General features: G+C 43.1%; 1 protein-coding gene across 1 annotated transcript in view; it reads left to right on the top strand.

Moving 5' to 3' along the window:
- C11H1orf232 (chromosome 11 C1orf232 homolog) overlaps nt 1-13,103 on the top strand; it is a 116,376-nt gene that overhangs the window by 72,567 nt on the left and 30,706 nt on the right. The window contains exon 2 of the mRNA XM_069622807.1: nt 11,480-11,563. Coding sequence (XP_069478908.1) covers nt 11,480-11,563 — 84 coding nt within the window. The remainder of the gene's footprint in view (nt 1-11,479; nt 11,564-13,103) is intronic.

The following is a 13,103-nucleotide window of genomic DNA, read 5'->3' as shown; positions in this document are numbered from 1 at the left end:
TGATTTTTGAGATGTTTGGCACACATCTAGTGCTTTCCTTGTACTTTGAAAAGCCGATCATACTTTAAAAAATTGGACAACCCATACTCGAGCTAGTCCGTTTTTAAGGAAATAAATGTAGCTACTGTGACAAAGGCCACTGTATTTAGGCAGGACACAGTCAAAGGACCCCACTTTCCTCCTCAGAATCTAATTGGTCCCCTTTGGGGTCTCCAATAGGGTATGGGCAAGAGAAAGACAGTAACCCCCATAGTATGGAGGGAAGCTCCCCCTAGGCTGACACAAGCAAATAACGCAAGAAAATAACTATAACTCTTTCCCTTTAAGACAACAGATATACAACTTTCAGAGTTCACCAGAGTTGGTCTAGATACTTTCCAACCGTTTGCTTTATTGCCGAAGAGATCTAAGGAACACGTTTACAAAACCTGCAGTTTGCAGCACTTGCAGAGTTCAGGGGACTCCACTGGTTCCAAACAAACAAAAAGTGCAAATGCCCTTGTGAGCGAGTAAGAACTATTCTTTCTCCAACTACAGTGCAGCGAAAATGTTTACTACCACAAGTCCTACTCACACAGACCGTGTAAGTTCCATGGCTACAAAGTTGCATTTGAACATTGGGGAGCTGAGCACAAGAGAGGAAAAGTAAACAAACCACATTCTCTCACTTCTCTGAACAAGGCGGGCAAGGGGAGTACACGGTTGCAAATTCCCTCTGGTGTAGGTATTTAATGTAAGAGCAACAGATTCACAGGATTACCAGAGGGTATTTGTTAAGCTCTTAATTCACTCACTGGTGGAGTAAAGGGATCCAGGCTACAGCATTCATTTGCAGAAGGGTTTCAGGGGGGTGGGGGGGGAATCAGACATATCCAGTGCAACTCTGGAAGCCAAAATGGCAGCAGGCTTTGATGTGAACTTGGGCCAGCCGATTTCTACCTCACCTAATCTCAAGCACATGCCAAATCACAAGGCAGCCCAGCCAGAACTGCAGGCTATTACCCTAAAACCACTTAGATGTAATGTAATTGAATAATATATGACTCATGCACACCTGGTATTGTATATGTTCGGCACAATCTCATATGACCAGGTACTGTCATCATATGCCACATGCAGCCCTAAATGCCCATTAATACCATCTAATGCTGCAAACGTGAGGTCACCATATGTAACGAAGAAGAGCTGCCAGTCAGCAAACCAATTCCTCTGTGAGCACCCACACTTAGATTCAAATGGTCCCATAACTCGCTCACGTTTGAGTTGTTCTGCAGGCCTAGCCTGTCCATGCTAGCACTACACTGGGAACTTTCTACTGCCACCCTTTGTCATTAGCTAGCCCCTTAGCAGGCATAAGGGACCTATTAGGAGTGAGGATGGACAGGAGGTATGAACTACAGAAGATAAACGCAACTTTATCTATATCTTTGCAATGTTTGTATTGTATCCTAGAAACTGTCTGCTGCTAGTATTCTGCTGCACTGTTTTAATTACTGATGGCCTAACATACAACTGCAGTACCCCTAGTATCGGCCTGAGCTGCCTTATCAAGGGTAGCCAGATTCAAACCCAATATTGACCTGACCACTTCCTCGCTTTGCCATTAAGGTTCCGTCCTAATTTAGAGGTGCCCAGATCTGGTATTCATTACTGTAAATTGCCCCAAAATGTGCTCAATAGTGGCATGTTACTCTGCCTTTGCCGGCTAATGTGTGTTGTGCAATACTCAGCCCGCTATGCCACACCCTACCTACGTTGCCTTGTTCACTCCAGCATCCTCCTTTGCTAATGCACTTTCCGAACATAACTACCTTCAACTTAACACCCTACCTACTCATCAGAAAGGCAGAACCTTAGACTGGCTCGTTGCCTACAATTGTAACATTATCTGGAAGGACCCCCAACCTCTCATATGGGCCGACCACCTCCTACTGTCATTTGACATTAGCTCTAATAACCCACACCACATACAGTGCCCACCGGCACCAGCATGTCTGACGAGAAATAAGCATTATATCACCGCTGAAGCCCTCATCCCACTGGTTCTACTCACCCTAAACATGATCCCCAACACATCGGACCTCAACTTACTAGTAGACACCTACAACAACGCCATGACCAAAGCTATCGACCTTGTTGCCCCTCTAAAACTATGCAAAGGTAAACCCAAAGCACATCTTAACTCCTGGTACACACCAGAACTTAAAATACTAAAAAATAAAAAGTCCAAAATGGAAACCCTTTGGAAAATGAACCCTTCGAAGGAACACAAAATCAATCTCACAAATGCATCCTCCCTTTACAAAAAAGAAATAATTCGCACAAAAACGGAAGCCTACAATATAAGAATAAGTAATGCAAGTTCCAGTACCAAAGAATTATTCACCATCCTGAAGGAGTTAGAAAACCCCAATCCACCTACTGACATGTCTGTGAAGGACCAACTCTGGTGCACTAGTATCGAAGATGCCCTTGCGAACAAAATCACTGGCCTACAAATAAAAATTGAAAACAAAAGACTACAACTTTCCAATAGTAGCCACACCCCTAGCCCCCCTATTCCCAGCCCACCCACCACCCCCAACACTTACCATGGCTTCACCTTCAAAAAAGTAACCGTACTAGAAGTGCAAAAAATCATAACCTCCCTCAAGCCATCAAACTGCAAAGGGGACAGTTGCCCCGCACAGATTATAAAAGATGCAGCAAGAGACCTCGCCCCCTTCATTTCTAAGCTCATAAACGTGTCTTTCTCCACTAATTTGGTACCCAACAATTTGAAACAGTCATGGCTCCTCCCGCTACTAAAACAGACCTTGGACCCAGCCATCCCCACCAATTACAGGCCCATTACAACAGTTCCCTTCCTGTTAAAAATCCTTGACAGAGTTGGTCACTTGCAAATTCAGCATTACCTAGAGTCTAACCAATTACTCGGTTTGCGTCAGTCTCGCTTCCGACCTCAACATGGAACAGAAACTGCCCTTGTTGATCTTAAAAGTCAGATTGACGAAATCAAAGATAACCGCAAAGCTGCCATCCTAATCCTCTTAGATCTCTCAGCAGCCTTCGACCAGGTCGACCACAAAATACTCTGCAACCCCCTCTCTTCTGCCGCCCACTTTTCCCCCTCTGCTGTCATGTGGATACAGTCCTTCCTGGCCAATAGAACCATGAGCGTCTTCTCTGCGGTGGCAGCAGCAGACCCTATCCCTATCACTTGTGGTGTCCCACAAGGCTCTTGTGTTTCACCAACCCTATACAATATCTTTACAAAGCCCCTCTTTGATGAACTGAATCGTCTGAGTGTCACCTACACAAACTACGCGGATGACACCCAGATACTCCTCACCATCTCGGGCAACTACAATACTGATGTAGCCAGGATCAATGAAATCTTCTCTGTCATTCAGGCATGGATGGCCACACATGGCCTCTGCCTGAATGACGAGAAGACTGAACTGCTCATTGTTGGTTCACCGAATAACCTAAAAAAACTAAGTCCCAACTACTCCAACATCATAATTGATGGCAATACCATCCTGGTTGCCAAAAACGTGAAAACACTTGGCTTCTATCTCGATGCCAATATTAACCTCACGAAGCAAGTCAACTTGACCGCTTCAGCCACTGCTTATACTGGAAAACTAATCAGAGCCTGTAGACCATTTCTTTCCTTTAACAGTTGCCTCACGCTAGCCAGAGCTCTTATACAATCTAAGTTAGACTACTGCAACAGCCTCTACTTAGGGGCTAACCAAGCGATAATTAGTAAACTCCAAGTCCTTCAAAATAATTGGCTACGGGCAGCGCTAAACATTCCCAGGCGTGAGCACATCTCTGCCACTAGAACCACATGCAAATGGCTCACCATCCAACATAAAATCGATCTAAAAACACTCTGCCTCACTTACAAAGCTCTTCACCATTTAGACCCCCACACCTGACTAATGAATTTACCATGAATTCTTCCATCAGAACCACGAGATCTTCCAATACCTTATGTCTCACAGTACCTAGATTTACCTCTAAAAGAGCCGGAGGCTCGAGCTTCACTGTTCTCGCCTCCCAACTCTGGAACGCCCTGCCACTGAATATTAGGTCATCCAAATCCTTCCAGTCGTTCAGGAAACTTGCCATCGGATGGCTTCTGACAAAAAGTCAATCTCTGGGTTAGACTTAGCTATAAACTGTACCTACTGCACATGTCTCATTTATGTCATTATTGGTTGCTATCATCTCCACTGATTGTATATGCTGTATATAACTGTTGTTCAAGTATCACTGCTTATTACCATGTATTGTGCCTTGTAACCTGTACTAAGCGCCCTTTTACTCCCGGGTCCGGAGCGCTATAGAAATAAAATAAACAAACAAACAAACAAACTTGCACTTTATTTGCCCTCAGTTCATGACTCTTTCCCCTACGCACCTATTATTGCAGCACTAAGAAGCGTATTATTGAGACATAAGAAGCAGCAGCAGGAATCACTATTTTTTAAAGGACTCCATGCACGATTTCTACCACTAAATGCTAAAATGATTTGTATATTTATTAAGCTCAGAAGTATTAAATTAGCTCTGCTGGGATCCATACCGGCTTCCTGCAGGTTAACCCAGATATTATAGGCCAGCGCTGAATTCACTGAGCTATCTAGGTTGGGTATAGGAAGGTTGCAAAAAGTAGTGCTTACCTGCTATTGTATTTTTTTTAATTATTTGTGATTTAATTAACATGATTTTTCACAATTCGTAGAAATAACATTCACGATTCATAACAAATTCACCATACACAATTCACAAAAATTTGCCATACATGTACTAAAATACACTCAAATATAATAGAGACTCCAGAAACAAAGAAAGAGAAGACTAAGAGAGAAAAGAGAAAAAGAAGGGAGGGAAAAACTAGGAGAGTAAAACCAGAAAGGAAAAAGAAGAGAGAGGAAAAGAAAAAAAAGGAGAACATATGGACTCCACCTTATAATCACAATGGATTAAATCTTTCACATTAGATTAAATCATTCACTTTCCCCCTCTCTCAACAGGATTCCAACGTAAATAATTGGTTCCATTTTAGCTAAAAACTGTAAAACGTCTAAAGATAGAGAGGTTTCCTTCCCAGCCAATCTATTCCAAAGTTCTTCCGATCCCAACCAGTCGACAGTATGGACAAATCGTGAGAAATTGTCAACCCTTATGGGTCTTGTACAATGATATTATTAAGTGTTTTACAAAATGTAAAACACTTAATAATATCCTCTCTCTTCTTTTTCCTTTCTGGTTTTACTCTCCTAGTTTTTCCCTCCCTTCTCTTTCTTTGTTTCTGGAGTCTCTATTCTTCAATTAATTAAGAATTTTTCTGTTGCTCACCCATTTGACACAGATTGCAAAAACCCTCCACCACATTCGCTTTGTTCCTAATGCTCTGTAAAGCGCTAGTATTGTATAGCTTCAAAAGGAACTTCAAGAAGTCTTCCTTCCATTTAGCATGTGGAAATCTCCTCAAATAGGGTACAACACAGCCATGGGATTTATCATCTACAGTGAAGTTCTTATAGAAAGTAATCTTGACAAATGAGGATCTTGTTAGGATCCAATCATTCAGTCCCATTACGTTTTTTACCTTCAGCTTAATATCCTCATATAGGTTGTTCTTTAAGGGGCATATGATCGATCTATAGAGACTCATCCTTTTCCACTCGGCCTGTCCATGAAGAGACTGTAGTCCTAATTCATAGCACAACCTGGCCATTGGCAGTGAGCCTGGAATATTAAGAACCCTTTTCTAGACACTTCCTTCGATTCTTACCCAATTGATCCTTAGTGACATTTTCTCAATTTTGATTCCATACATTAAGGTCGGAATCACCTTACCCTAATAATATTTAATGAGTGGCAATAATGTAAAACTACATTAAGTATGAAATATTTTTTTCATCTGGCAAGCGAGCTAGCAGGACTTTTTCTCTAAACCAGCCTCCAGGGCCGCCATAGTGGGATTATCTCTAATCATGAAACCCAGGTACTTAACCTCCTTCACAACTGGCAGGCTATGTTCAGCCAGATTCCATTTAATGCTAGTGCTCTTTTTATTAATTGCATGATTGTAAGACATTACCACCGTCTTGCTGGGATTAATTATGAGATCTTTTGATGAGGCATAGTTTTCAAATGCCGATATCGGAGAGTAATCCATTAAGACCACGTCATCCACATTGGCCATCCCATTGATTCTCATTGCACCAATCCGTGGCACGGCCAAGCAGTGGGATTTTAATTTACACCAAAGGTCTGCCATAAACAGATTAAATAGGCATGGGGCAACAATGCACCCTTGCCTCAGGCCCTTCTCCGTAGGGAACAGTGATGAAAGCTGACCTGCTGAGTCCAATCTTACTTGGATTGCAGTATTGCTATGTAGGTGGATAAGAATCGAAAATAGGCCCCCAGGAATGCCCCACTCCTTTAATTTACACCATAGTTTGCCTCTATTTATGGTATCGAAGGCCCTAGGTAGGTCTATCCAGACACCATAGACTGATGGATTATTCTTCCATTTCGTATTTAAGATGTTTAAGACTAAGCCCTTTCTAAAGCCTATCTGAAGTTTGGAGATGATGTTAGCCTTAGCTGCCCAGTCGTCTAGTTCCTTCAATATGTTTCTCGAGAAGATTTTACTCTCGATATCCATTAGAGCGATCGGGCGATAATTAGCTGGGTCTTTCTAGTCTCCTTTCTTATATATTTGTATCACTATGGCGTTTTTCCAGGAGTCCGGGCACTTTCTCAATTTTCAGATGTTGTTAAAGAGATTGAACAGAATAACCGTCCAAGTGTCCACAGACTCATGCAACATTTAATTAGTTAGGCCATTGGGGCTAGCGGCTTTGGATCTCGAAGAAGTGTTTATCAACTCTTCAATGTCTCCTTGGTCGAAATGGATGATCCACTCAATGTCCGGGCCTAAGTCGCATCTAAATAGAATCTTTTCTTCATAGATCAGAGAGAAATAGTCCCTCCATGCCTGTTCTGTAATTATGTTTGATTGCAGTGCTGCTTGTTCAGGGGCTTGAGAGTTAATTAGGCCCCAGATATTTTGGGAGTTGCTCGCCATCACTGCATTTAGCATGGATAAACCATCTCTGCGCTTTCTGTCATATTTTCTACTCCTGGACCAATTTCTTTATTGATTAAATAGGGCCTTCTTTCCCCAAAGGACTATTTCTACTGTGAGGCCCTCTCTTAGTAGAAGTTGAAGCTCTATATGGAGAGTACTCTTTCGATCTCTGGTCGCTGCATCATATTTATCCATATGCGACTTAGATCTTAGGCCTGAACATGTACCTGGTGCATAGAAGTCCGACAAAAGGTCGACAAAGCTCATGGGGTTCAACATATTAGTTATGTTTCTTGAATCAGTCGCCTGCAACCATTCTTCTAGTTTACGATTTAGGACCAAGCCTTTACATTTAAATCTCACCAAGCGATTCCCTGAATGATTTACTGATAACATGGTCATATACCTAGAGTTATTTTCAGCTAAGGAGCTAAAACCAAATGTTACAACAGTGCTCAAAGAGTTTTACAAAGAGAACTATATAATCAATGGTAGAGGATAAATGCCCATGTTGCCATGTTCTTGCGGGGGATATCCCCCACCACATTGCATTGGCGATGATAAGGTCCCAGTCTTTGAAAAATGCATCCATCTTTGTCCATTCACGCTGGCATCCAAATTATACGAACCATCAGAGCTGCCCCATATACAATGCAAGATCAAATCACCTACAACCAAGATGTGATCCTCTGGAGAGGTGATCTTTACGGAGGTTAGTATATCTGCAAGATCTCCCAAAAAGCTTTCCAAGTGGAATGGGCCGGGCTCCAATATACATTCATCAGGACTACTGGTTTTAAATTCGATAGCAAGGGGGGGGGGGTATCCTGACTGGTAAGATGCCCAGATGCGAGAGGGAGAATAAAGAGTGACAGACAGGCTATATAGGGGGTGCAAGAGCGTGAACCCTTATGAATACAATACAAAGATTTCAGAATCGAAGCCGAACAGTAGAGGAAGAAGACTGACGAGTAACAAGGGAAGGAGAGTTGTGGGGGGGTGTTGGAAGTAACAGTAGATGGATGGCAAAGGTAAATATCAAGTGAGAGAGTATAATCGAGAAGACTGAATAAGAAGGTGGAGCAAGACAATTTTCAAATTAGAAGTGGCCTGAAGAGTGAGAAAAGGACACATTTTTCAAATACTCTAGAGTTGCATCAGATCGGATGTAGGCATAAAAGAAATGTGATTAGAAAAAGATGGAGAGAGATCAAAGATGATGCAGTGATTGAAAAATGAAGAAAAGAAAAGACTGGCAGAGGAAAGAGATATGCTAAGGTGAAAGGCAATTATAGGGCATGGAGTTTCCATTTTATATGAATAGAGATGTAATGACTATGAGTGTATCCAGTATTTTAATTAGAAAGACAGTCCCACATTGTGACATGAATGGGATCAAAAAAAGAAGAAAAGCAAAAGAAGATTTGGGGTTCATCTGCTGCTTTTTTACTGTCAATCATTCTCTTCTACTAGTCTCTTTGTCTTCCATTGGTTTCTCTGGCTCAGTTCTCTTCTGGTTCAGGTCCTATCCCTCTCAAAGAACGTGTTCAGTTCCTTGGCCAGGGTGCTCCTCTGCCACACTTTCACTTACCTATGGTGTCCCTCAAGGTTCTGTTCTCGGCCCCTTTCTATTTTCGCTCTACACCTGTCCTCTAGCTGATAATATTTCTTCCTCAGGTCCTTCCCATCAATTCTATGCTGATGACACCCAGTTGTTTCTGTCTTTCTCATCTTTTTCCTCTTAAATTCACAGCAAACTCTCTACTTGTCTATTGGCTATACAATCCTGGATGTTGGTTAACTTTCTGGTCCTCAACACTGCTAAAACTGAGGTACTCTTCTTTCTTACTAGTGCAATATCCTCTCCTCTTCCTCCAACCTTAATCTCATCTCCTCCTTCTGAATTATCTGTTTCCTCTACTACTCGTAATCTTGGACTTTACTTTGACTCTGATCTCTCGTTTAAACATCACCTTTCTCTATCTTCACAAGCTTGCCGTTTTCACCTTTACAATATCTGGAAGGCTCGCTCCTTCTTGACTTTTGAAGTCACTAAACTCTTGATTTCTTTGTTAATTTATTCTCATTTATTCTACTGCTTCTCAGCACCTTTTGTCTCCCCATATTATTTGAGCTCCCCTTAAATCTGTCTTTAAAGCCTGTATTGGCCTACTCTGTCTTCTAGCCCCCATGACTCTATTTCCCCTTCTCTTCTGTCTCTCGGCTAGCTTCCATTCCAGTCTTGCATCAAATTACATTTTTTGTGTCTTCTCTTTAAATCTATCTATGACCTTGTTCCTGATTACCTTTCTTCGCTAGCCTCATTCTATACCCCTTCTCGCTTGCTTCGTTCTCATTCCCAATTTCTTCTTGCTGTCCCTGGTCCTCCTTTCGCTCATTTTCCTGGCTGGCTCCTTTGCATTAGAATGTTCTTCCTCATTCCCAGCATTCCATCTCTATCTATTCTGTGTTCGGAGACCCTTTGAGATCTTATCTACTTCAGTCCGGTTAGTTTGTCTTCATGTTAAGCACATTTTCATTTATTGTACCCTTCTGGATCATATGTGCAGCATTTTGGATTAAAGCGCTATATAAAACACAAATAAGATACTACAAAAAAAATTGAATTGACAACTCAAGTCATTGGAAGAGATAATAATAATAATGTATTTCTTATATTGCACTCCACATGAGTCTCAGAGCGCTGAAATAACAGAAGACATTATTATCTCACAGAGTGGTACTCAATTTATCTACCTCGGAAGGATGAAAGGCTGAGTTGACCCTGCCGTGTTTCAAACCTCCCACAGCAGGCTGCAAACAGATATCAGGGGCAAGCGCTTATCTCACTGTGCTATCTGACCAGCTGACTCAGATGATATCTGAAAGACGAATAGTATAGACGGAGAAAAGGAGAGGGGCAGTACTTAGCCCTGCGAGACTCCATAGAATAGTGAGAAAGGGGAGGAAGAGTTGCCAGCCCAAGATACAGAATGAGTACAATTGGAGAGATATTATGGAAATAAAGGAAGGGCCGGGCCAGGAGCCTTAAAAAAAGAGAGAGGTATAGAATGACTGGATTAAAAATAATGAGGCGATATTGCCCGAGGCGGCAGGCTGACCCTGTCGTTAACGGCCGCCGCCCAAGTTAAGGGCCCAGGCGGGTGCCATGGGTGTGTATTGTAGTACAAAAAAAAGAAACAAGCATACCTTTGTTGTACGTCCCGCCACGGCGTTGTGGTTCACAGCCAGTTTTCAATGTTGATGACTGTGATATCATCATTGAAAATGGACTTTGGGAGCCATTGCGCTGTGTCGCGCCATGCAGAAAAGCTAAGTTTCTTTATTTTTATTTAAAACACACTATTAGCACCCGTGTATATAATTACACGGGTGGTAAGAGGGGAGGAGGAGGGCAAGGAAAGGAAGGAGGACTGGGCAAGGGAAGTGGGACTGCTGGCAAGTAGAACATAGGCTGCTCAGAACGCAGGCTTGTACCATACAATACAGCTCCTGCTTTCCCAGCATCCGATTCGCCACCGCCCCCGTCCAGCATGCTAATGGGTGTAAAAACTCCATGCACACCCAAATTATACATCACAGACTCACCCACTGGCTTAATGGAGTAACAGGAAATGATGTAACAGAGAGTGGGAGGGCCAGCAGGTCGTCTCGAGGCTGACACGTGACTGTGTGTGCATGTCACATCTCCCCTTTTGTGTGCCCTGCTGGGGTGACCAGTACACGTCACCATTGTGGTGCGTGTCGCAGTACGAGAGGCCGTAAATAAGTAGGGGCGAGCGGCGTGACACTCACCAGTTGTTAACCACTAACCCCAGCATGTGCGTGGTTATTTGCTGTAGGCTCGCATGTAGCGTGACCAGAGGCGTTGCTGAGGAGTGTGGGGGGGGGCTGAGGGGCCTATAGCCCTGTGTCTTTTGGTTGTAGCCCCAGATAGACGCTCAGAGGCTACAACCAAAAGGCTAGCTAGCCTAGAGTCCTGACAGCCTTGATATTAGCATAGCCCCAGATCTTTTCCAGACCTAGCAACACCTGCTATATCTCACTTTTTGAAGCACTGGTCAGCTGCGAGACCACCAAACTGGTCTTACAGCGTGCCTTGTTTGCCGATTCGGCACCATCGTGTGTGACCAGGTGTGTAAGAAGTGAATCGTGCAGTTTGCTGGGGCCACGGTCCATTAATAACTCTTTTTAGACTCCTGATGCTTAAACTGTATTGAGAATTGCGACCTTGCTTATGGAACTTTTGTCTGTGTGTGACTTTTACTTGCTTCTATTGTGTGCCCTGACGCTTTCCGGGTCATGAACTCTTGGTATTTCCTGTTATTTCCTTTCCAGAGGGATCAGCCAGAAATACTGGAATCAGACTCCTCATCTCCGATGGATGAAGGGATGCAGTCGGTGTCCCAGCTGGCACAGAAGGTAAGACGCATCCATTGCTATCGCTCTGAGTGGTACACAAGTGCTTCTATGTACCCTCCCCTTCCCCCCATACCTGTGGGATGTCAGTCGCAAAGGGACAGAACCATAGCCTTCTGCAAAGTGAATACCCTACATATATTGAAGCAAAGCCAGGGGTGCATCCAAGTGGCACAGTGCCCATCTCACCATGCTCCGCCGCCACCTCTGCCACTTTCAATGGTACACAAGTATTTCGATGTACCCTCCTTTCCCTCCATACCTGTGGGATATCAGTTGCAAAGGGACAGAACCATAGCCTTCTGTAAAGTGAAAACCCTACATATATTGAAGCAAAGCCAGGGGTGCATCCAAGTGGCACAGTGCCCATCTCACCATGCTCCGCCGCCACCTCTGCCACTTTCAATGGTACACAAGTATTTCGATGTACCCTCCCTTTCCCTCCATACCTGTGGGATATCAGTTGCAAAGGGACAGAACCATAGCCTTCTGCAAAGTGAAAACCCTACATATATTGAAGCAAAGCCAGGGGTGCATCCAAGTGGCACAATAGTGAAAAAAGCACTTTTGTATTCAATGCATTCATCAAATAAGGGTGGGTGTTACATATCCACACACTCTTCAGCCCATATAAAGTCCACAGTGAATTGGTGAATAATAACAAAATAATGTTCAAAGGACTTTTGGGCTGGTCCACTTTTAAGTGGACAGTTGGCCTAAAATAATTTAGGGTCTGTTGTAGCCAGGCTTTTTTCACTATTGTTTATACACGTGTTTTCACACAGCTGTTTTTGATTCTTTGGTAGAACTCTTGAGAAAACTGACTCACTTGATTGAAAATGTTCCTTATTTATTCTTGTTTTTACAACTTATGATTGCAAAGTTATATGTGTAGCCAAATGAAAAAAGGCCACTATGATATTAGTCCAGCGTTTGGATAATTCCCCTTTTTTCAGTAAATGCATAATTCATAATGTCTTACTGACCATATCTTGGAGGATTTGAAATGTTCATTGCATCTAAATCATTGCAATCTGAAATGTTTGAAGGCAGGTCGACCCTTTTGTGTAGTACTACATGCTAGCCTCTTTGTCCTGCCCATCCTGAGGCTGTCCCTCCTGTCCAAGTCCACAAAGGATTCTGCAGCCTTCTGTCCCTCACCATCAGACTCCCTCAGAACTGATTCTGGATCCCCTCGTACCTCTCTAAAGATGAGTGAGATTTGTAAAATGATCCAGAAGAGTAGGTACCGTTATCTGTGTGAGCCTTTCATGCCTGCATAGAAGGGGTTATGGATTCTCATAGGTCCCAGTTCCAGAGGGCCCACTGCAGAGGAAGGAGGAAGTCCTAACCTCGGTCTTGACTAGTAGAGGTGGCACCAGACAGATTTACACATGCAGAATGATGCACTAGGAGAAGTTAAAAAGGTACAGGAAAATCAATTGTCTTCCCCTCTAGGCCACGTTCTCATCTTCTCTTCTTCGAACTAGTCTTCAGCACTTTATTTTTAGAGAAGAAAGACATCTGACCATCAGAGCCGTCA

Source organism: Ambystoma mexicanum, chromosome 11, assembly GCF_040938575.1.
Source record: "Ambystoma mexicanum isolate Mex_15411 chromosome 11, UKY_AmexF1_1, whole genome shotgun sequence".
In the NCBI taxonomy this organism is placed as follows: Eukaryota; Metazoa; Chordata; class Amphibia; order Caudata; family Ambystomatidae; genus Ambystoma; species Ambystoma mexicanum.
This window is presented reverse-complemented; position numbering and strand designations above follow the sequence as displayed.